Source organism: Musa acuminata, chromosome BXJ1-2 (genome assembly GCF_036884655.1).
Source record: "Musa acuminata AAA Group cultivar baxijiao chromosome BXJ1-2, Cavendish_Baxijiao_AAA, whole genome shotgun sequence".
Lineage (NCBI taxonomy): Eukaryota > Viridiplantae > Streptophyta > Magnoliopsida > Zingiberales > Musaceae > Musa > Musa acuminata.
The window spans coordinates 27,534,520-27,557,415 of record NC_088328.1 but is presented as its reverse complement, the minus strand read 5'-3'; the positions used below and the strand labels follow the sequence as shown (position 1 = coordinate 27,557,415).

At 44.7% G+C, this 22,896-nt stretch overlaps 5 protein-coding genes across 7 annotated transcripts; 3 read left to right on the top strand and 2 right to left on the bottom strand.

Annotated features, from left to right (window-relative positions):
- The first annotated feature begins 1,328 nt into the window (after nt 1-1,328).
- Nucleotides 1,329-3,237, top strand: LOC135606853 (protein FAF-like, chloroplastic). The gene is made up of 2 exons (XM_065098186.1): nt 1,329-1,485; nt 1,619-3,237. Exons 1-2 carry the CDS (start codon nt 1,466-1,468, stop codon nt 2,961-2,963), a joined length of 1,365 nt encoding a protein of 454 aa, XP_064954258.1. The 5' UTR covers nt 1,329-1,465; the 3' UTR covers nt 2,964-3,237.
- Nucleotides 3,238-6,850: 3,613 nt separating this feature from the next.
- LOC135606844 (protein SAR DEFICIENT 1-like) lies at nt 6,851-9,576 on the bottom strand. Of its 2 annotated transcripts, none has more exons than XM_065098154.1 (8): nt 9,334-9,576; nt 9,014-9,089; nt 8,684-8,739; nt 8,092-8,588; nt 7,731-7,891; nt 7,452-7,649; nt 7,283-7,385; nt 6,851-7,198 (listed from the first exon to the last, which is right to left on the bottom strand). In XM_065098154.1, the coding sequence occupies exons 1-8, from the start codon at nt 9,420-9,422 to the stop codon at nt 7,059-7,061; spliced, it is 1,320 nt and encodes a 439-aa protein (XP_064954226.1). In that variant the 5' UTR covers nt 9,423-9,576; the 3' UTR covers nt 6,851-7,058. The 2 variants fall into 2 exon arrangements, with proteins under 2 accessions (XP_064954226.1, XP_064954237.1); XM_065098165.1 differs by having other exon boundaries at nt 6,851-7,195; nt 9,334-9,575.
- Nucleotides 9,577-13,601: 4,025 nt separating this feature from the next.
- LOC135606849 (zinc finger protein GIS3-like) lies at nt 13,602-14,697 on the top strand. The gene has a single exon (XM_065098177.1). The coding sequence runs from the start codon at nt 13,732-13,734 to the stop codon at nt 14,389-14,391; it is 660 nt and encodes a 219-aa protein (XP_064954249.1). The 5' UTR covers nt 13,602-13,731; the 3' UTR covers nt 14,392-14,697.
- A 1,091-nt stretch (nt 14,698-15,788) lies between these two features.
- LOC135613030 (uncharacterized) lies at nt 15,789-17,256 on the bottom strand. 2 transcript variants are annotated; one of them, XM_065109951.1, is made up of 3 exons: nt 16,564-17,256; nt 16,366-16,441; nt 15,789-15,985 (listed from the first exon to the last, which is right to left on the bottom strand). In XM_065109951.1, the coding sequence occupies exons 1-2, from the start codon at nt 17,116-17,118 to the stop codon at nt 16,379-16,381; spliced, it is 618 nt and encodes a 205-aa protein (XP_064966023.1). In that variant the 5' UTR covers nt 17,119-17,256; the 3' UTR covers nt 15,789-15,985; nt 16,366-16,378. The 2 variants fall into 2 exon arrangements, with proteins under 2 accessions (XP_064966023.1, XP_064966016.1); XM_065109944.1 differs by having other exon boundaries at nt 15,789-16,441.
- A 3,065-nt stretch (nt 17,257-20,321) lies between these two features.
- LOC135613029 (LOB domain-containing protein 40-like) lies at nt 20,322-21,464 on the top strand. Its single transcript, XM_065109940.1, has 2 exons — nt 20,322-20,692; nt 20,802-21,464. The coding sequence occupies exons 1-2, from the start codon at nt 20,509-20,511 to the stop codon at nt 21,338-21,340; spliced, it is 723 nt and encodes a 240-aa protein (XP_064966012.1). The 5' UTR covers nt 20,322-20,508; the 3' UTR covers nt 21,341-21,464.
- The last annotated feature ends 1,432 nt before the right edge of the window (nt 21,465-22,896 follow it).

Below are 22,896 nucleotides of genomic sequence, written 5' to 3'. Positions count from 1 at the left end.
AGAGTCGGAGATCTCCCCTGGATCTCAAGTGCTTGTCTGTGATGAAAGATGCTCCCTTCGCTGGATCGCATGCCGGAGCTAAATCTCAGATGGTGCAGAGCAAGAAGAGGCAAGCTCGCCATAACATGGTGGCCAAGGTTTAAGCGAATTCTGGGTTGGACAGTGGAGATGAACTCGACAAAGCTTCAGAACGGATTGGTCAACAAAATATTATAGGGTCGGAGAGAAGACATCACGATTTACTTGGATCTGCTACAGAGCAAATTATTCGAACAGAGAGAGAGAGAGGTCTTTCCAAGTCCAAACCACAACCACAATATCGACAGAATTGTCTCATGATCATCGTGTTTATTGGGCTTGTCGTCACCAAATGTCCTTCCCTATCCATTGAACGATTCTTCCTGTGCTTGATTGATGAAAGGTGGCCGAGAATATGCTGGCTCGTCGAAGGACGACGGCGACGTGCGTGTAATAGTTTTCTCTCAACGTGGCTCCACCTGCCTCGTCCAGGCCAATGCAACACTGTGGTACTGAGTCGAGAACAAGAGCTTTTTGTATGCATGCACTGCCGCGTTCAAACGTTAGGTGTTACCTCTGTTAATGTTAAGAATGGAATCTAACGTGTGTGTGTGTGTGTGTGTGTGTGAGAGAGAGAGAGAGAGAGAGAGAGAGAGAGAGAGAGAGAGAGAGAGAGGAGGAGGAGGAGGATACTACGTCATGAGTCGGTATCATACGTCTAAAAATTCATCAAATTGTAAAAGAATATGGATCCCAAAAAGCTCAGCTGAAGTGGGGATGGATGCTAATATGCTTCACTGTGGTACTCTATCAACTTAAGTAATACAAACGCATGCCAGTGCTGGCGAGCTCTGGCGATCAAACTGACTCCAGTAATGTGTCGGAAAAATGCCTCAGCACATTAACCAGAGGTTTATTCTTGGAATTTAGTCTGATGAATGGGCCAAAAAGATGCTACAATGACAGGAGATTATTCCACTCTTCTTTTCTACTAGTAAAAAGCAAGGCAAGGGAATCATCTATAGAGAGCATGTGAATGATGCATCATCTATCTACGAAAGCTCCTCCATATATACATATTACATATAATTGTTATTCCATTTTCATGGCTGAGAAATGTATGAGAAAGGTGAGCGAGTGATGGGGAAAGAAAAGACGGGGAAATGGACGATAGATAAAGCTGGAAAAGAGGGTGTGATTCTGGCTGCAGCAACGAGTGGTGGGAGGGCCCCGCGCAGCTAAAGGTTCCACCCGGAGAGTGAGAGACAGAAGGCAACCCTGCTTTCTCCTACTACAAATACCACCTCTCCCCCCGCCATTCCTCATCAGCAGGGCTGCCTCTGACAAGCCACAAGCCAACCAAACCCATCCTCTCTCTCTCTCTCTCTCTCTCTCTCTGAGAAGAGAAGGTGAGGGTGGTCGACAAGAGAGAAAGAGAGGAAATTACATGGCACCTCCTTGTTTGAGGTAACCACAGCTTTACCGACTTCTCTTCATTTCGTAGAACTAAACTACCTCACCTCCTTTCTGCTCTGCTGGTATATGATCTGTGAGCTTCGGCTCGACTATCCTCAGAATCCTCATTGCTTTTCTGATCAAGGTCCCAACTTGAGATGTCGGTGGCTTTGCTGCAAACGCCCTTCCGACTGGAGAAGTGCGACCTCGCTAAGGATGATCCTGTGATGGCCCTGCACGATGAAGAGGACCTGCCCGGGCAATTCGACGTATGGAGCGCCATACAGGCGCAGAAAGCTGCCAATCCGGTCGCCTCTGATGCACCAGCTCCTTATGTTCATCCTCTTGTGAGGCGGTCCTCCAGTTCGCTGAGCCAGAAGAGCCTCGAGATATGCACGGAGAGCCTTGGATCGGAGACCGGCTCTGATGACTTCTCTTCGTTCCTCGACGAGCTTGACCGCGATTACTCGCTCGATATTGGAGCGGAGAAAGAAGAAGCGAATCATGACATGCATGACAAGCTGATAGTGATGGAAGAAGGAGGAGTGCGGTTTAGGAAGAAGGAAACAGAGGAGGTCCAAGTGCCGCTACGCAAAGGGAAGGAGCTCACATCAGTGAACTACCATTGCTCCGTCAGCAGACAGTCGCATCTGAGGTCGTTCCCTCCGCCGCTGCCGTCCATCTCCCGCCGCGACGGGGTGCCGTGCCTGCACATGAGGCCTCATCGCCGTGAAGGCCGGCTTCTCGTTGAGGCTGTCCCTGTACCTTCACAGAACTACTTCCACGCCCAGCGCGGGGACGGCCGCCTCCTCCTCTCCTTCATCGACGCCACCTTCGACGATCCAGAAGCCTCCTCCGACAACATACAAATCAACGAAGAATCAAATGGAATCGAAGTAAAAGAGATCGAACGGTCAGCAGAGGAAGAAGAAGTGGAAGAGAAGAACTGCTGCGCGGAAGACGAAGACGAGGAGGAGGAAGAAGAAGAAGAGGAAGTGGAAGTAGTCGACAGGGGAGCCGTCATCGAGGTAAAAGTGAGCACACAACCCCAGCAACAGACCGGCGGTGCCATGAAGGTCCTCCGCTCTTCCCTCGTCATCAACAAGTTCGTCGGCATCACGCCACAGAGAAGCAACACCAAGTGCGGGCTGCCGCCGGAAAGCGATGAAGCAAGCAAAACCGATCTCAACAACGCCGGCAAACTGCAGGCTACCACAGCAGCTCCAATCGTACGTCGACCCCCGCCAACAACCACCACGGCAGCAGCTGCAGTGGCGGTAGCCTCCACCCTCAGTGCCTCAGCCGAAGCTTACAGTGACGAAACGAGGTTGCCGATCGGCAACGACCGACACCTGCCACCGGACAACAAGCTTCTGTTCACGTCCAAGCGTCGGAACCGGGAGGAGCTGCTGCACAGCATGAGGAGATGCAGTCAGCTGCGCAGGCCATTGTTCATCAGGGAACCCTGTTGCATTGCCACTTCCTCCTGAGCCACAGCCTCCCATGGATCATTCTACGTCACTGATACTACCTATTTATCTACCTATATCTCTACCTATCCACGTCGATATTATAGTCATTAACATACTAAGGTCGCCCAACAATTAAGTGTCAAAAGCCTCACTGTTTGGCTCCCTTTGCATCAGCAGGTCAGTCTGCTGCTTTTGGACTGCCAATGTCCCTGTTTTTCCCACTCAGTGCTGGCACATCGACACCGTGATAATGGACAACTTGATATCATTGTTATTAGAATTTTGTTTGTTCCATGCTGTCTCTCACTGTGTTCGGAAATAATCCTGCTCAAATGTCTTAGCTTTTCTGTCTGCTAACACAGATTCGACAACGATGTGGTTTCCTGCATGGTTCAAGGAGAAGAGAAACTTACTGCATCAGTGATTTACATCTGCATGGTTCAAACAGAGACAATCTTTTAGTTGTTTCTGCCTTCATGCAGGCTCATGCCACCAATCTCCATACGAAACATCTCGGCCATGCAGTCATGGCTGCAGTACGTCCATATCATGAGTTTTTCCGCCTTCTTTATCTACTAAGACAGCACAATGAAAACAACGATTTCTCGAATAGTTATTACTGCATTGCAAAGAAAAATACTAGAGCTAAATGATACCTACGATTAACAAATGACGGAAAGGAGATAGTACTTTAATCAGAGCATCGAGGCAAAAGTTTCAGCAATTGTGTTCATATGTATGGATGTCATGACACACAGCAGAGATTCTATGAGATCAGTGGTATGACTTCTTGCAATCCGTTGTCGAAACTTGCATTGTGAAGACCGATATCAGTTGTCAAACGATACCCGCGATTAAGCTAATGATCAAAAGCAAATGAGTACTTTTGTGTTGAAGCATCTACAGAAGGTAAAAGACATAACAGAGGCCTTTCATGCGTTCTGCTCACAGAAGTTGATTCTTCTGTGAGTCGAATGTTCTCTCTATCAAGACTAGTAATGCAACAGGAACATGGACCACAGTCTATGATGAAAGATAAGCTAAATAAGAGCCACGAAGTATGGGTGAATACATGTATTGTTTGAAAGATGGAGAACAGGGCAAGTACAAAGATTGCTTGAGGCAGAAGCAATTAAAGCAGGGAATTGGATGTTGACCTACTGGTCTTATCAGGGGGGAGGGGTGGTGGAGGAAGAGAGAGGAGCGTGGGAATCTGAGAGGCGTTGGATTAGCATAACATCCATTACCGCACAACGTTAAACAGAGCAAAGACAATGCTAAAAGGCAAAAGAAAAGATGAAGAACCCAATGCTTCCTCCCATGGTAAAGCAAGCTTTGCAATTACTCCAATATCCCACCAGCGAGTCCCCCATTGCTTCTCCCCCCAGCTGTGAAATGTGTGCATGATACACGTTTGGAAAGTAGCACCCAGTGGACACGGGGAATCTGGTTCATCTCTTGTAGGTCTCACGCACTTGTTTGCTTGTGCCGTAGTGGCTGGCACAGGATCTTGCAGACGTGCGATCTCTGAGATGGGTCAATGGAAGCGTTTACAGCAGGCCCTTTGGAGTAGATCTGGGCCGTTCGTAGGCCCAATTATCTCTCCTATACGAGCATGGAAAAGTCTTCCATCGCAGACTAGTTTTGCATGCATATTCCCAACCTCTGTCCACGGTGGGAGAAACAGCAACAGTTTCTTTGGATCAAAGCCGCCGGTGTAGTCCCCACAGCCATTGTTGATGTGTCACCTCTCTTCAGTGTCTTGTTTGTTTGCCTGCGGTAGATATCCTGTCTTATATGGTCTGTCGCCAACCATCGTCGTCTTCCGCGAGAAGAGGAAGAAAGGCAACCAGCTTGGACAGATCTCCGTTAATGAGGGGATGCATGGTGATGACGACGATCACGTACTGTATATGTCGGCACTAAGAGTGCAGGTTTGGGCTTTGTAGTAGTGCCATTCAACCAACCGGGATAAACTCCATTAATGGGAATGATGATGATTAAGATTTATAATCAAACCATTTAAGTTTGATTTCATTTTAGAATGAAATCGATGGACTATCGAACTGATTTGATTCCGATTAAAATTCAAGACTATCTACGAGCAGCAGTGCGGATGCTCTGCATCGTAGACAATGGACGACAGAGTGCTTGAGTTAATCATCCAAGCATTATAATGCAGGTACGCCATTATAATATGGACAATGATGCAAGACCCCAAGTCACCTCAAGGTGAAGAGCAAGTCAACTTTCATGTTGTTGTTATCGAAGTGGTGAACACCTTTATGACTAATGGTGGACTCGTTCTCCCACGAGCAGGAGGCCTACGGCGACATTTCTTCGTAAGGCGGCTTGGCCACTATGTGCAATAATGCCTCTTGAAATGAACGAGTGGGAAAAAGGAGTCAAATTTCGTCTATAAGTAGGAGCATCATAATTCCTCCACTTCACTGCAACACCCGCTTCTTCTTGTCCAAGATGAAGCCCTCCTCGGTCGTGTACTTTTGCATGATCTCTGCGCTTCTTCTGCTCCGAACTCCGACCGCGGTGGAGTCGGTGACATGCGACCCGACGTTGCTGAACCCCTGTGCGGCAGCCTTCCTGTTCTCTACGCGGCCCAGCAGCCTGTGCTGCTCCAGGATCAAATCTCAGGTCCCTTGCTACTGCCAGTACTTGAACGACCCCAGCTTGAGTGGGTATATCAGCGGCGGGAAGAAGGTCGCCGCTGCTTGTGGAGTATCACTTCCAAGCTGCTGATACCGTTCCTACCATCAAACAAACATCTCATGGCCATGTATCTATGTATCTATCCATCTATCTTATATATTACTAGCAGTCGCTATTTGGTTGCCCTCCACTGCAGCAAGTTGCAGGTCTCTAAAGTGTGAACGTCGAAATATGCTGCTTGTATGTCTTTCTACTTGAATCAACAAATAAGGACCTGTTGCTTAGTCTCCTCTGCATTAATGATCAGTTGAACGACGTGAGCCTTGACGTTAAAAGATAAGTTAAATCTGGGCATCACAATCTCCCAGCTTGACGTCCTCGTTAAGCCGCTCTTCATGGGATTGTTGTCGTCTTGTCCCAAGAATAGTAGGACCAGGTCCGACGAACACATCATCTCTCTCGTTCTTTCTTCTTTCTGGTTTCTTTCCTCTGGCACGATGTTGACAAGTCTCGCTCTCAGCTGAAGTAGGGAAGAAATTTCCCCGTTGCCGTGTTTAATTGATTGCATCCATCTCAAAATTCAACGCCGTGGAGCTCCGACTGGCTGGCGCAAAGGCAGCACCTTTAGCCGCCACCGCCCCAGTCAGCCCCGGTGGTGGACAGGCATGGCCGACCGAATCGAGTGCTCGATACGGTGGGGCAAAATCCTTTGACTGGGTCACCGCATTGGAGTGATAATAGAGTAGAGTAGAGAATATAATTTTAAACTAAATTCATATTAAATATCACAATTTACAATCATATATGTATATATATCTCTATAAATTCAAAACTTTGATTCTAAGCATGCAAATTCTTATCTTAAATTAAACTTCTAAACCAAAATCACATCTCTTTTGATTTAATATTTCAACAACAAATCTTTATCACATATTACAAATCCTGACTAGTTACATTTAATAAAAAAAAAGTTGGATAGCTAAATTGAAGTAAATCGATATGAAAGCTAAAAGATCTGTTAAAGTTGTTTTATCATAAACATATCTGAATGTACAATAATGTATAGAGGGTATTGAGAATTGATATATTGAAATATATCAGTTTCGCAATCGAAGTAGATAATATTAAAATCGATTTATAAAAGTATGAATATACCACTATTACTTTCATCTTAAATATTTTAATTAATAATTTAGATTAAAAAAAATTAATATATCAGTTAGCTCATCAGACCAGGGTCGAATGAAGTTACCAGCTGGATTGGACATCTATCTTCGTTATTGGAACAAAATGATGCAAAGCCACAAAAAAAAAAACGTAAAAGAATAAAATAATTTGGATACGCCTACATTGCATGCAAACAAGGCACCGACTGATACATAGTTCATGTCACTGCCATATGCACTCATAGAGCTTACTTCAATTCCTGGAATGTTACGATGACTCTTAGTATGTTGTTGACTGCACATCAGAAAAGTTGAAAGGACCAACGCCGTCGTCGCCAAAGTCACACACGAATGTTCCAACCTCGTCTTGATCCGTGTACAGATCAGGTTCTACAGTACCTCGTGGCATCTGCACATCTGCTAAGAGGATAAAGCTGTCAGATCAATCGCAGCTAGAAACCAATCCAAGCAAACAGATCACAATCGGTAGTTCTCTTTGCGTACTAATTTGATGTAGAGGAAGATTAGTATTAGGCAGCAATCCGTGGAACTCTTCCAAATGACCCCAATTTTCGTATGCTTCTCGAGTTAGTTGATGAACATGGTCCTGCGGAGTAGATAAGAGACGATGAGTTTGCATTGTGGAGCAACATCGGGTAAGTTGAGTTCTTACTCTGTCAGCTCTGTTAACCAGATCCTGTAGGGTGTATCTATTAGCGCCGGCAATGATGCTCACAACCTGGCAAACTGAGTTCAGGACGATAGCATATCGCCGGCCGTGGTGGATGTAGAGTTTGTCGCCGACGACGCAGGTCTTCGCGTGATTGATGGTCGCCTCCCACTTCCGATCCGACATTCCTTGCCCCAGTATCTGATGCAGAAGGAAGAGTCTGATAAGATCACTGAACGCTTACTACTTTAGATAAGATCACCGAATGTGTTCAAGCTTCACCTGTCGAAGGCTCTGTGGGTTGACAAACCACAGCTTCAAGAAGTCTTGGACGGTGTTAATGTTGGCATCTGCCAGCTTCTTGTGGAATTTACCGTCCTTGGCGATCTTCTCCAGCCGCCATACCTCATCTTCTAGGGCTGGTGGATAATGCTTTTTGTATGCTGCAACAAATTATTTTTATTTGTTGGTTCATAAATTCTATATCTTGATCAAACTAGAGATTTGGTTGAATAGACATAGAAAAATTCATCGTTACATGGAATCATCTTAAGATAAAAGCATTAGCAGCGAGTAGATGGTTCATCTGATGAAACTAGTTGAAGAAAATTAACTAAAACAGAGGAGAGGATACCAAACTTACATTCGCCTCTGTGATCTTTGACCTTGAAAGGCTCGGTCATGGCTTCTCTAATCCTTGGTCCGCGGTAGCTTCCTGGCACAACCCTGGCACCTATCTTGAATATCCCACTCTTTCCCCAGCTCGAGTTATCGGTGAAATATAGCTCGGATACGAACGCAGCTCCATCTCTAAGCATCACGGTGACATCTCCGATGAGCAGTGGCCTCTTCCCGGTTCTTTCTTTCAAAATCTGGCTATTGAACTCGTCGCTGGTCCAATCCTCCTGATCCCCGGCAGGGAAATCTCCCTGCAGTGCTACTAGTTCAACTCTGAGAGGGTGTAAATGTATCAAGGATGGAGGAGCTTCCAAAGTATTAGTGGCTACAAGGAGGATTTGGAGTGGAGTGTTGTCAAAGCCGTCGATTTTGGTCCCAGTGAAGATGGGCTGTGATAGCGGCTTTTGGAATATGAGTTTGAAGCTTGATGGCTCTGCTGGTTCAACTTGCAGTTGGAGCGACCTGCAAAAGATCAAACAGTACTTTTGTGTCTTGGGATGTCTTCAGACGTTCCATGGAAGCGTATCTTGATCGAAACAAGCAGCTGCAGCAATTACCTTTGAGGGCGCAAATAGGTACTGTGAAGCAGTATTCTTTCCACTTCCTCTTGCACCTGATAAGATACATCCAGTTTCATTTAAATATAGGTATCCAGGAATAATTAAAATGCAGCTGCCATAAGCTAACCTACTCATTTGTCACACTATAATCTTTTTTTTTTGCATGCTTGTTGATGAATAGTATAAGCGAATGGCAGTGAACTGGAGACATGCAGTCTGCTTAAAGCTATAAAGAAAGAAGACGACTAACGAGTCTTGGCTAGCATAGTCGAGCAATACGAGATGCTTCCATGACATGGGAATGCTTTGTTAGAGATTTCGTCGTACCACTTTGCGAAACAATGGCTCCAAGGACGAAAGCATGCTCTGCTGTTTGCTCACCATCATAGCTTCCTTTATCACCCTGTCAAAGGGAGAGGATGAAGGTGAGCAAGATAGATTATTTTTTTCGTCACCTGCTTAATTAAACATCGAACAGCATCATCTTTTTGAAGGGAATTCGTGGTACTGCACTACCATGTTCGGAAGAATATCTCATCTAAGTAATACAAAATCTTTCTCGAGGAAGATAAAGGAAACACGAATAAGATGATCATGGTAGGTAGGAAGAGATGGAATCGAGAAACGGAGGTATTAGGATTACGAACGTCGCAAATGAAGGTCGGCGCTTGATCCTTTTATCACCGAGCCGATCCGAGTTTTCGTCAGAGTCATCCCGAGGCCTTTTAGCGGCCATGATCTCAGTGAGGAGAGGAAGAACAAACTGAGTAAAAGATATGGGAAGGGTGGCAGACTCAAAGGCCTCGCAGGTACAATGAAGGACTACGGAAGCAGTAGAGAGGGCGACCGAGGTTTATACTGCGATGGCAATGAGCCAGAAAGTCCCAAGAAGTAGGTTGGAAGGTGGAAGGATGGCTTGAGGAAGACGACCTCCAAGCCTAGTTATTCATTGATGTAGTCTCTTTGATGTTACCATCTGCCAAGTCAGCTGCCGTCATCTGTCTCTCACGCGCAGATGAGGTCCGAGCACCACCCTTGCGGTAAGCTCACCGCCTGTTGGCTGTTGCATGAGGAGTTTCCTCTCTCTGCCATCGGTTGACTGTTGCATGAAAACCTAAGACTAAGATCGTGCTGCTGCTGAGCAATTCAACAGTTTGGGAGTTCCAATACAGAAAATATGTTATATACAAAATGTGCTTTGATTCTTTGCATGATGACTTGTTGTGGTCTGATGTATTCCTGCTTCCAAAACTTGGCATTTCAATGCAAGTTCGGGTGTATGATTCCAGCGGTGAGCAGACCCACGCAACGCGAGGACCATCAACCATGCAGTGCGCAGCAATTCACGGGTCGTTGGCTCCGTGTTCTTGAGAGCTCCGATCCATGTGATATGTTCTACCATAACGCTTAAACTAAGACATCGAGTACTGTCTTCTGCACCACCCCATCATTTTTTACTCTCAAGAACTTGACGACCGATGAAGAGAGGACCTCAAGATTGCTAGATTTGACCCCTTCAAACAGACTCGAAGGACGCAGGATGATATAAAGAAAGGCTTGGAACCTCTTGTTCTTGAAGTAGTTGATGCTTGTTGCATTATAGGAAAAGATTCTGTTCTCAGATGATACCATCAAAAGGTTCTATTCTTGATGGCAAATGGTACTGCCTTTAGTTTCTGATATGAGCACTAACACCAGCAGAGAGTTTTAGGTCATAGTGTGTTTCTGAGATGGAACCAATTGCCTGGCGTTTGGAGCTTACAGTCTCTCTCTTCCGATATGTGCTTATGTGACATGAACATTGATGGCAAACAAAAGGTCGTGTTCTGTGATCTGCATCTAATTCTTTCATTAAGAGACTGTTGGACCATTCAAACTGGTGTTTGAAAGATTCAACCTTCTTAAGCGGAAGGTTGATCAAATTCTTGGTGACCATGTTTGTCTGAAGGATTCGGTCAAGTCACCGATTCCTTTAGTGTCCTATCATTATATATTTTTGAACAATTCAGAGCTGTTAGTCACCAGCTCTTGCCTGGCACATTAGGGTTTAGCCTTAAGCTTCATGCACTGATAATTGACGGCCATGTCATAGCACTCCTGGCAGTAAACAATCATCATCAGATGACTTCAAATTCTTGATTGGAGATTCACATGTGTTTCTGACTTGAAATCACATCTAGCTTGCTGCTTTGCCCACTCCCTCCAGTTGACCAATTCAGAGTGTTGGATGTCCTGGCTATGATGACTTCTCTGATTCAAGTAATCAACTCCACCGGTCTAAGAAGCTGACTTTGAATTACATCAAAGTCTCCAGTTAAACTGGACTGATGCGTATGATATTGTAGTAGATGCCTACGAGTAGTCCGCAAAGAAATGGTCTTCGATTCAACCATCACCTCCGTTGCAGCTTGTCTGTGACATTGCACTTTGCAGGTATGCTGAAAGGGAAGAGAACGGTGCAATCAAACAAATTGATGGCCCGTTTGATGCTTACTGAGGTTATCCATTATTGTTTGCTATTCACAAGCTAAATGTATTAACTTCTCACTCGACCCATGCATGGACGTCATGATATAGACACAAAGAATACACAAGGAATCCGCTTTCACGCATGTCGAGTTCTCTACAGCAAGTTAAACGAGAATTTGTCCTTTACGTATCTACACTGGAACATAATGAGCGTCCAAGATGCTTATCATGCACACATCACATGCTAAAGTTGTGCATCATCTAAGACAGTTCCATATATGAAAAGAAAAAGGCTATATGCTTTACAAACTAGTAATCGCCAAAAGCATCGGCCACGTTGCACATATTTGTTGAAGATAGAACAGTAGAGTTGTGAGTCCTGACATGATAGGAAGGACATAAAGCAAAGGGGAGATTGAAGCTACTTAAACACTGTTACAATGGTTTCTCACATCTGCAAGTAATTAACTTGATCAGGTGCCCTATGCTAGCCCAAGGGGAATGCAGGAGCTCAATTGATAAATAAGGACATGACTGGTATCTGAAAGGGTCACTTCAAGCACTTTGTGCGGGGAAGATGTACAAGAGAAAACTGACCATGGTGGGTCTCAAGAGCAAGTAGATGAGAAAGAGAGAGAGAGAGAGAGAGAGAGTTCAGATGTCAGATCATGGGCCCTAAATATCAACCCTTATTTATCTCATGGCAAGATGCTAATGCCATCAAATATCATCATTATCATGTTGGACCTGCCCTTCTTGTCTGGACACTTTATATATATATATATATATATATATATATATATATATATATATATATATATATATATATATATATATATATATATATATATATGTTATTGTTAAGAAAAATTAGACAATTAAAAACGAGAGAGAGAGAGAGAGAGAGAGAGAGAGAGAGAGAGAGAGAGAGAGAATTAAGTCTCTCTCGTGTGAAAATAGAGACAATCTTTAGGATTTGTGAGATATAAGAGGTTATGTTGTAACACCATTTTAGATGTCAATGAAGGAGGAGATTATTTGGGTTATGAAGATAAAGAGATGATAGTATAAATGTGCCATCAAATATGAGTACTATAACTCCATAAATAGATAAGATGTCTCTTGATAAAAAATTTCATTTGCCTCTTCCACAATTTCCTGCCATGCACTTATCCTCTTGACTTCTCTTTTCTTTCTTATTAGAGGGAATAAATAATATCAATAAACGTAATTAATCTGTCAATTATAAGTTGAGCACTGTTGGAATCTGTCTTGTTTCTCCTTTAGTTGTCAGTATTATATATTTCCTGTAAAGAAAACAAAAAATGCACAAGGCAAACCCTAATAAACATCTTTTATTGGCACAAGAAATAAGGCAATGAGTGGAATGAGCTTAAAAGAAGGGAGACAAGGCCGGGAAGACTATAAAGAAGATAAGATACTGCAAGGCTTATGTGACACTTAATCAGGCTTCTCTATGATTCGCAAGAGGCCAAGAGAGTTCCTCAAGAGTGAAAAGGGATGGTTGATAAGGTAGATTAGACGTGCGACACAAGATGCAACGTTGATTATGGCAGCTTCATCACATCAGCAATGGTGAGCGAAGGTGGGTGGTTGTCACCTATAGCCTAATGTTCTTCATCTCTGATGGAGTTATTTGCTCGAGGGTAGCTCAAACATTATGCATTCAGCCAGTGAGAGAACAAGATAGGAGCATGCATGGAGTCAATGACCTAAGTAGTTCGATTATTTGAATCAGCATTGTAAATCATAGATTAAATAAAGATATTATCTCATGATGTTGAATTTGTTGATCATCAGCCAACTTCTTAGTGGGAGGAAGTTTTTTCTAGGAATTAATGTTGATGTAAGAAATTAGCAGATTACTACCATGCTTGTGATCATTGGCCTGAAGAATGAGAGAACAAAAGAACAATGTTGAAGGCTTATCCTTTAGTGAGAGAAAGAAGCCCTATGCAAAAGGAAATGAACTCCAAAAATTGAATATAAGCTCAGTTCCTTTGTCAAGCAGCAAGACAAAGCTAAGGATGTGAACTCTCTTAAAAGATACAAACTTTTTTAAGGTTCCAAGAACAATCGAACTGGAACCTTTTATTCGATCCAGCCTTCAAGAAGATGAAGAAGGATTTCTCACCATAATAAAAATAAAGGATAATTTGATTCGACTTGCTACGTGTGCGTGATCGAAGTCAGGCGATCTTAATTATCACAACCTGTGTGTTAGATGTGCGCTGATCTACTATCGGTGATGAGAGAACCAAAAATATATATCAGTAAATCATGTCTTATTTAATGATATGACACAGCTATTTGTAGAATGATGCTCATAAAACCAATTTAAGATAACCTACGTGACTCATTTTGCTTTCTTTAATCTTCTAAACCTAAAAGTTCATCCATATATATAGAGAAAGAGAGAGGGGTCTGAGCCCAACTCACAACCAAAGCAGACCAACCTAACTCCCTCAAGTATTTCTCATCCATACCTCCTCTGTTTGTGTGCGCATCTGTACTTCTCTCGCCAGAGAGATAGCGAAGTACAGAGAGAGCCCAGTATGTCAGGGATCAAGTGCACGTCCAAGAACAGCAGCAGCAGCAGCTCGAGGAAGAAGCTGTTGGGATTCCACGTGTCTGAGGAAGAGAAGACCCGGCTCAGGTCGGAGTCGTATTCGTCATCGACGATCACCATGGCCACAGCCCCCGCGTACGGTGGCGGCGACGGCTACGGCGCAGACGTGCGGAAGTACCAGTGCCAGTACTGCCGCCGCGAGTTCGCCAACTCGCAGGCCTTGGGCGGCCACCAGAACGCGCACAAGAAGGAGCGGCAACAGCTGAATCGCGCCCACATGCACCACCACGGAGGCGGCTTCTGGGCGCCTACCGGCCAGATGTGCCCGGTGAACCCCATGGTGTCCGCCATCGCGCCGCAGCCCCACCTCCTCCCGGTCCCCGCCGGGTGGGTGTGCATCTCACGGCCGCCGCCCTTCCACGTGTCGCATGCATGCGCCTTTCCCTCCTCGTCCGTCCCTCCGATTGTTCCTCCTGCTGTCCCGTACTCCACCGCCGGTGGCGGCGCGCGGTTGTTGGAGCAGGACGCAGGCTCGTTCACGAGGTTCTCTGCGACAGTTCCCGTCACGATGCGCAAGGACTCGTCGGACTCGGGCGAGTCGTCCGGGTTGGACCTCCAGCTCAGGCTAGCTCCCACGGGGTCGTGACTCAACCCAGCTATTACCATGCATGACTCGGATCTCATAGTATGAGGACGTCCAGCTATCTATCTATCTTTCAGCTTATATTTTGCTTCTCCTTTGTTGTTCAAGGTTAAACGTTGTGTTTGATATCAGCATCAATTTCCTTAGATACATATGGTTTACGTTGATGACATAGTAGCATCATTATGTGATAGAATAAAGAAGCAGGATTATTCTTTCCTGCTACAATGCATCGGGCTACTGTGCTTTATGCTTCGAGACTTGCTAGGAGGTCTATAGTTCCAAAGTTTGATTGGGGTTGTCATTTCACAGAGTGTCGTATCTGCCTATTTCCACCGAATGTACTTTCATGGCTTGGATGGCTCGAAGCTCAAAACAAGTATCCTAGATATGCTGCCATCTGTTGCCATCTTGTGGATGTGGACGGAGGCTATGCAATGGGAAATCAGGACGTGGGAGTCGGACGCACTCAATGATGCAAGATGATGTAATGGAAGCTAAGGGTGTCCCAACCCACCTGTAAACCTACTCCCATTGTGATGGTGGTGAAGAAGCCCTAATGCCACTAGCCTTGCTTCGTTTGCAACATTGATAAGGAAGACATCTAATACGTGATTTGTGTTCACTCCCAGAACAAAACACCTCTCCACGGAAGACATTGGCACTTCCCCATCAACAGACCCACTCGGAAGGCATCACCTGTCGTGCTATCCACACAAGCCAAGACGTAAATTACGAAGACCGAGCCAATACCTATCTGACATATGCTCAACCTTTTAGCATGATGACAAGCCTCGTTGGTCTACCGAATAATATTTTTACTAGTGCAGACTCACTCACTCCATTTTCATGATTCCAACAAATCAGAGAGTTTATCTAGCAACGTGAATCATCGACTCCGATTCGATTCCTTTGATCTACCTGTCAAACGAGTAAGCAGCAGACTTCGGTGCTCCCCCCCTTCCCATGATTCATTCATTGCGCACCAAATCAAACAAAGGAAATAAAGCTGTCGAGGGTATCGTCGTCACTCTCGCTTTATGGCTCGATTCCACCTTAACGACGGAAAATACGAAGCAATCGCTAGCTTTATTGCAAGGCTAGTGCGATCCAACTCCACCACGTCCTCCCTTGACCTTCCAAAGTCAACGTAGTAGTCAACCCCATGTTTATCCCTGATTCATCCCCCGTCGATGGTCAACATCAAAACTGTCTCGTGCTTCTTCTTGGGATTGTTTATACGTAGATTCTCTGTATTATGAATCCGTGGAATTTGAGCCCAACATTATTAATATTCACATTCCGACATCATTTTATTAATGATTCATGCACAATCCATATGGAATGTGGTACACATGAAAGGAATCCAGCTCAAGCTATTCAGGAACACCCAGCACCAGTAGAAAAAAGAACTCATTTCATTCACCCCCTTCCCATGATTCGTTTCATTTAGAAACAAATTGTACATGCCAAAAGAGAAATTTGGAAACACCTTCAATGGAATTTTCCACCAATTAATTACCCCAACTCTTTTCCATGGTGCCGATCTCAACGCCAAATCTTGCTTCCATGTCTTATGAATTGAGCAAAGAAGGTACTGCCAAAACACACAGACAAAGGACGGGGGGGTATTAAAACTATGAAGCAACCAAACTCGAGACACATTTATTCCTGCAATTATACGAACCCTGGAAAGAAACTGCCCACCATGCTAAGTATTATTAGCTCATACATAAATAAACTAATCTGGGTGGCATCAATAATTGTTTCCAGATCTGTAGCTACAAATTAGAAGCAGGGGATGCTTTCAAACACAACACACCACAATGACAGTGCAACCGAATTCCCTCACCTTTTGCGAGTAAAAGAATTAGCCAAAAGGCTCTTTTAGATTGCTTACTGTTCGAACCCAATTCCCGTGTGAGCCAAATCGAGAATCTTTGGTTGACTGATTCACGTCACTGAAGGTATACTTACCTCCCGCAAAAGACTACTCCGGGACCCGATACGAGTCGACGGTGACCTCCGACAGCCATGCGCCGGGAAACAGACACTGTTATCAGGAGACGAAGAACGACAACATAAGAAATGAGATCGAAGCTTTTCCGGCAAACTAGGGTTTTCGGGTGGAGAGGTAGCGAGAAACGATGGGGGGGATGGGGTGAGGAGACTCACGTCGAGCTGCTTTTGGACGACTCGGGGCCGCTTTCGGGGCCGGCGGCGAGCCCTGCATCCGGTCAAGGCGTAGATGTCCTCCTCGATCTCCTCCCTCGAGAGAGAGATCGAGAACCTGGGACGGTCCGACTCCGCCGGCCTCGCCCGTGCCGCCCTCCTCTCTACCGCGGGCGACGGTGACCCCCCAAGATGCTGCTCAATTTCTGTCGGAACCATGGGCCGCCCCCGCCGAGCCCTCAGGTTCCACGGCCTCCCGTCCTTGGGTTGTTGCGGCGGGGGAGGCGGTGAGGGGACCACGAACTTCATCCGGTCCGCCGCTTCCCGGAGGTGAACCAAGAGCTTCTCCCTCACCTGATCGAGCCCCGCGTCGTCACCGCACGCTGGGTTCCTCATGGACGCCCCCTCCGCCTCCGCAACGGTGGTCTTGCCCTTGCCGCTCGCGTTTACGAAGGGGAGGAGCCGCTGGCTTCCCCACGTCTTGAACAAGGCGCAGGGCGGCGTCGCGGCCGCCGTCGCGGAATCTGGCGGCCGGGAGGCGGTCTCGGCAGAGATCATCGCTCTCGGCTGGTGGGCGGTGACAGGATCCGGTTCTCGCGGGGTCGGGACACCGCCAGTGGGGAGAAGAGGAAGGGTGTAGCTAATTAACGTTCGCCTCGGGGTTGTGGCCGGTGAGGAGACTCCCGATTCAAGGGTTCCAAGTGGGCCACTCAACATATATATATATATATATATATATAATCCTCGAAATAAAATTTAAATTTTAGAATATCCTGTAAAACACCCATAATCACATGAAAAGATGATTTTATCCCTCCTTTAATGGACCAACCTTTGCTCATCGGCTACTCTTAATTTTAAGCAAGTTCCTCTGTCAAAACTACTAAGTGACGGAGGTATAGCCTTCGTGGCTCTCCTTCTTTGTCCAGTGTGATATCTTTTTTCTCAATAAGGGTGAGACCTTCATCTTAATTGGACTTACTCGTTAATGAAGGCGTAACCTTTGTTGTAAGTTACTTGTAGCGCCCTTTATTATCAATTGAGGACGAGGAAAGGGAGGGGGGGGGGGGGGATGGCGTGACTTACCCTCACTCACAACCTCTTTGCACCCTCTCTTCATCGTCGGTTGCTAACGAGGAAGGAGGGGGTGCATCCTCGTCGTCAGTCACAAGCGAGAGGCGAGGGGAGACAATCAAGTAAAGATGACTGGACAAAAAGTAATAGACGATAAATATAAAATAATCAATTTGAAAAGTAAAGATGCTATGTAAAAAAAAAAAATTTTAAAGTTACAGCGTTATCCGGAATATTCTCAAAGTTACAGAATTTTTTATGAGAATTCACCCGTATATATCGAATTAACCGGAAAAAAAAGGATAAAAATAGAAAAGTGTGAGGTTAACACGCGGAAGCCATTACTTGGGTCCTTTCGATCCACTATGCATGCGTACAAGAAGAATGTACACATCAAGTTGGCCACTACGTGGCATTTCATAATATGGGCCATGATGGACCTATTTAATTTATTGCCTTCACGTATCATGTGACGTTCGCATGAACGATACTACGACATCATACAGGAGGATCATATATTATTGAATCAGTATATTTTCTAGGTACAAATATAAGTTTTTTTTAATAAATTTCTTACAAAAAAATCTTAATTTTTTTCTTTTTCATAAAGTCTCGTTTTATTTTTATGAAATATATCTTATTTTTATAAAAAAGATATTATCTCTAATCTTTGTTCTATTGTTTCGTTGCCTTACTCGTATCGTCCCTCGACTACTTGTTCCCATCGTCTCTTACTCTTCATTATTTAGTAAATTATGGTGAAGACGAAGGTTGAGCCCATACAAGATAGAGGAAGGGAAGCCTTGTATGGTAGAAACGGAATAGCATGAAACAATACTAAATTATGGTGTTGCTCGGGTTGGGCCATGCGACGTCGAACGACGATAGGGTGTTCAACACCGAACGAGGTGGAGGCTGGGGTTCGCCTCGTTCGAGTTTGAGGTGTCATACTGTGTCAGCTTGTGTGGCGCCGCTCGAGTCGATTCGTGCGACGCTGTCTTGAGCATTGCGACACGACTCTAGGGTGTTCGGTGTCGACATGTACGATGCTGAACAAGGTAGAGGCTGAGGGTCACTTCATCTAAGTCTAAGGTATCATACTGTGTTAGCTCGTATGGCGCCGCTCAGGTCAAGCCATGTGCATCTATCTAAAGCTTTAGAAAATGACTTTAGGGTGTCCAGCGCCAACCTGTACAGGGCCGAACAAGGTAGAGGCTAGTTGGTCGCTTCCTTCGGGTCTGAAGTATCGCACTGCGTCAGCCCAAAGGTCCTTCACCTGCTGGCACGTGGATGACGCCAGAAAGTGCCACGTGGGGCAGAGGCCTTTATAAATATCACAAATTAATTATCATCTAAATATCCTTGTGATCACTAAATCCAACAGCAAAACCAATTACAAATTGGAAGCAGATGGATCATTGCACCCAATCTTCAATCACCATTCAACTACACCTTTAAGGAATGAGCTTACGGACGGCTTACATGGGTCTTATGGCTTTCCACCTATCACAAGTCGGGGTTTTGGATGGGTGACAACAGAGACTAATAGTCTTCACAAATCAAATCATTTATAAGGTAATTGGAAGATCTTACAGGATTGGATGAACTCAAAACAATTTGGGCTTTACTACCATTTTGCTACTACTAATTTAATGCGTCAGTAGTAAATTACAGCACTTAATAACTTGTCACAACATACTCTCATTTTAAGGAGGTTGACTTGAGCATCAACCGACGACCTGTCCTTTGGATTGAGCAGCCCAAGTCAATCTATAGACTATGTATTTCCACAGCATCGGTTATGCTGCACGGGCTACGGGAGTTGACTCAGCTATGCTTCCGAGTTTGACTCAGTCTCATGGTATGACTCAAACAACGATGGATACGAGTTGCGGCACGGAGGCCTCATGGTATTATGGAACACGAAACCTGTTGACTCGGTCTCGTCTCACATGCAGCGTAGTACATGCTAAGAGAGGCAGTACGTAGTACGTGGGTGTTCCTAAGTCTCTGCTTACGGGTGCTGGTTTCTCCTAACCTAGCTAGTCTTTTATCTTTAATCTACATCATTAGAACCTTCTATTTCATCTTGCACATGATTTCTTTACTGCTGATGGAATTTAATGACAGATGGAAATCCTTCCGATTAGGAAAGCCATGAGCGCAGTTGGTATTTTCCATCTTGTTCATGCATCAGAATTATGACATCAGAAGCCAAGTGGAGTCACAAGAAATGTTGTGCCCAAACATAAAGGAACAATAAAATACCAAAAGCAAGTCCAGAAATGATTTCTTTTTGGGGCTCCGCCCACAGCGCCGCGCAAACCACACGCGGGTTTAAACACGTCTCTCTCTCCCTCACACTTCTTCTGGTTGATTTAAAAAAAACTTGTAGAAAGCATATTGATAAGGCAATGTTCTCCGTATCATTGCGACGTATGTTGAAGGCAAATGAGACCAGTGGCTAGGATTTTAATACGAGGTGAAGAATCCAAGGTAGAGATGGAGTCAACGTTTGGGTCAATGGATTTTCGATACAATGCTATGCTCGGTCAAACCAAGGTTTTTGTGGGTGATTAGATTCTGAGTCCTCCAAGTTGCAATACTTAATTTAGAAGTTCTTGCGATTCTTCTATATATGTATAGGGAAGTAGTAATCGAGAAGGTGCATATTCTTGTATTATAGTCTACGAACTCCAACAGCAAGATGGAGTAGGAAACCGCTTTCCCACTCTTCTCCAAACTGCTGGCTTTGCCACCCTCTCTCGGCCTTATAACATATCCCCATTGCTTCCCTTCTTCTCCGTACTGCTCTCCTTCCTTCTAACACTACTGTGTTGTTCCCGATCTGATCGGCATCGAGGCAAGGTGAAGATGAGTTGCAATGGGTGTCGGGTCCTCCGGAAAGGGTGCAGCGATGGCTGCACCATCCGCCCTTGCCTTCAGTGGATAAGGAGCCCCGAAGCCCAGGCAAACGCCACCGTCTTCCTCGCCAAGTTCTACGGCCGTGCCGGCCTCATCAACCTCATCAACGCCGGTCCCCCTCATCTACGCCCTGGTACGCATCTAGCGTTTCCGTCTCTTGCGCACGGACAGATGCCATGCATGCACGTCACGGAAAGGGTTGAATTATGTGTTTCTTGTCGTCGTGGTTCGGCTTCCTTCAGCTATTTACCGGTCGCTGTTATACGAGGCCTGTGGGAGGATTATTGACCCCGTCTACGGCTCCGTCGGCTTGCTCTGGTCCGGCAGCTGGCGGGTCTGCCAGGCCGCCGTCGAGTCCGTGCTGCTGAGGGGCGAGGCAGCCACCCGTTTCCCAGCTGACGCGACCGCCCCCAAGCCGCACGACATCCGCTACATGACGAGGATCCCCTCTGACATCGGCGCCGGGGCCAACTGCGACCTCCACAAGGTGACGACCAACTCCCGGGTCCGGTTCAAGCGCTCCGCTAACGCCCTGAGGCCACCCTCCTCGCCAAGTTCTGACCCCTTCGCTGTGGGGATGCATCAGACCGAGGCGGAGGGAAAGCTGCCGGAAGAGACGGTGCAGGAGGACGATGCTGATGAGCTGGACCTCACTCTTGGGTTCGAACCGGCAGCACGGGGAGCAGCCGGTGGACGTGGACCAGTAATACGACAGAACGGGGAGGGGACGGCCTGGTTCTCCGAGGGGTGTCCGGAGGATCTGCTGCTGAGACTGCGTTGAGAGTCACGCAACAGTCGTAGATCACAATCATATCTTGATGTTCTAATGGGTTTTGGTTTCTTTGTGCTACAAGTATAAGAAGAAGATGCATCGTTCATGCTTAATAACATTTCCTGTTATGTTATCTTTGTGTGCTTCCCTACAATTAGTTGCACGATTCCAACATCTTTCCATATGGGGGTATGTATGTAGGTGTGTTTTGTATAGCTTTATCATCATTAGCTGGAAATATTATCTCATCGCATATGGCTTTAAAATATGATATATATATATATATATATATATTTTCTGACATATGATATAGGAAAGACAGGTTGACCCTTAGCTAGCTTGTGTGTATAAGTATCTATACATATTATCTTTTTTTTATATAGATTATATGGAGAAAAAGTAGGGGAATGCTATTAGAGACGATTGAGGACCACTTCCTCATAGAATATTTTATCCTTTTATGATTAGATATAAAAATTTACTTTTAATGTGGTTATAAATAATAAATTTATCTTAGGTTATTAACTTGAATGTTGAAGGGATTAAGTTAAAAAATAAACCTCTTTCGATGATGATTTTCATACATATGACACTTCAAAAGTACAACTTACATCCATAAGAAAGTTCGATTTTTTTTCATTTTAGTTAGATAATCTTAGTATAACTTACACAATCTAAATAGACCAAAAACGTCTTCTTTTTCCATTTTGGTTGATGAAAATATGAAAGTTCGATTTCTCTAATGCCACAACTTGAAAAGGATTCATTATACATCCATCCTCGCAAGGAATGACGTGATGGAATATAAAACAACAATGTCAGTGTGAAAGATTAATTCAAGAAGAAGGCGTGTGGTCACGACAAGCAACATCTTATATTGCACAGCCTCATTCATTAGAAACAAATAAGATTTACTCACATCATGTTTGAGATGTTAAAACATGGTATGCACTCAGTGCATGACTTCAAAATATCTTTCATTTAATCGAACTAATTAAGAGTCATCCATCTGCATCGTGGTATAACTTAGGATAAAAATAATAATAATAAGACAATTGAGGAGTATAATTTTAGTTAAAATATAATTTAATTTGTAATCTATCTTTATCGGACCCAATCTTAATGGTAAAACTTAGTCTATCTTGTAGTATTGTTATAATCGGAGGAGAAAAATAATTTTGATTGGATGAGAAAATATTTTATTAAGAATTATTTCGTGTGATCGTTCAAAAGATTGTATCGGGAGTAAACCCAACATGATTCTAACCATCTAGTTTTGATTTTTTTTATTATAATACGAATATATGCGATAGAAACTTACTAGCTGAAGTTCACTTCAGTGAGTCAATAATATATACTATCATATTTCCTCATGTGTTATGCTTATATACCATATGTCCAATGACCTAACAAGCATACAAAATATTCCCTCAAGTGTGATATTGATGTGTCACGTTCAAGAGGTTATTATTCCCTTAGCCGGGTCAGGTCAGGTGGGCATTTAGTAAGGTTAAATGATGGAGTTGAATAGAGAATAATGCCATCGTTGGATGGATCATACAAGC

Bases quoted from the DNA above. Each gene is read 5' to 3' on its own strand.
- LOC135606853 (XM_065098186.1), top strand. From the start codon at position 1,466: ATGGCACCTCCTTGTTTGAG. The intron at 1,486-1,618 runs GTAACCACAGCT...TTTCTGATCAAG, and splicing joins ATGGCACCTCCTTGTTTGAG to GTCCCAACTTGAGATGTCGG.
- LOC135606844 (XM_065098154.1), bottom strand. From the start codon at position 9,422: ATGGCCGCTAAAAGGCCTCGGGATGACTCTGACGAAAACTCGGATCGG. The intron at 8,740-9,013 runs GTACGACGAAAT...GTATCTTATCAG, and splicing joins AGCCATTGTTTCGCAAAGTG to GTGCAAGAGGAAGTGGAAAG. The intron at 7,386-7,451 runs GTAAGAACTCAA...TCTACTCCGCAG, and splicing joins TGGTTAACAGAGCTGACAGA to GACCATGTTCATCAACTAAC.
- LOC135606849 (XM_065098177.1), top strand. From the start codon at position 13,732: ATGTCAGGGATCAAGTGCACGTCCAAGAACAGCAGCAGCAGCAGCTCG.
- LOC135613030 (XM_065109944.1), bottom strand. From the start codon at position 17,118: ATGATCTCTGCCGAGACCGCCTCCCGGCCGCCAGATTCCGCGACGGCG. The intron at 16,442-16,563 runs GTGAGTCTCCTC...TCCTGATAACAG, and splicing joins TCGTCCAAAAGCAGCTCGAC to TGTCTGTTTCCCGGCGCATG.
- LOC135613029 (XM_065109940.1), top strand. From the start codon at position 20,509: ATGAGTTGCAATGGGTGTCGGGTCCTCCGGAAAGGGTGCAGCGATGGC. The intron at 20,693-20,801 runs GTACGCATCTAG...GGCTTCCTTCAG, and splicing joins TCCCCCTCATCTACGCCCTG to CTATTTACCGGTCGCTGTTA.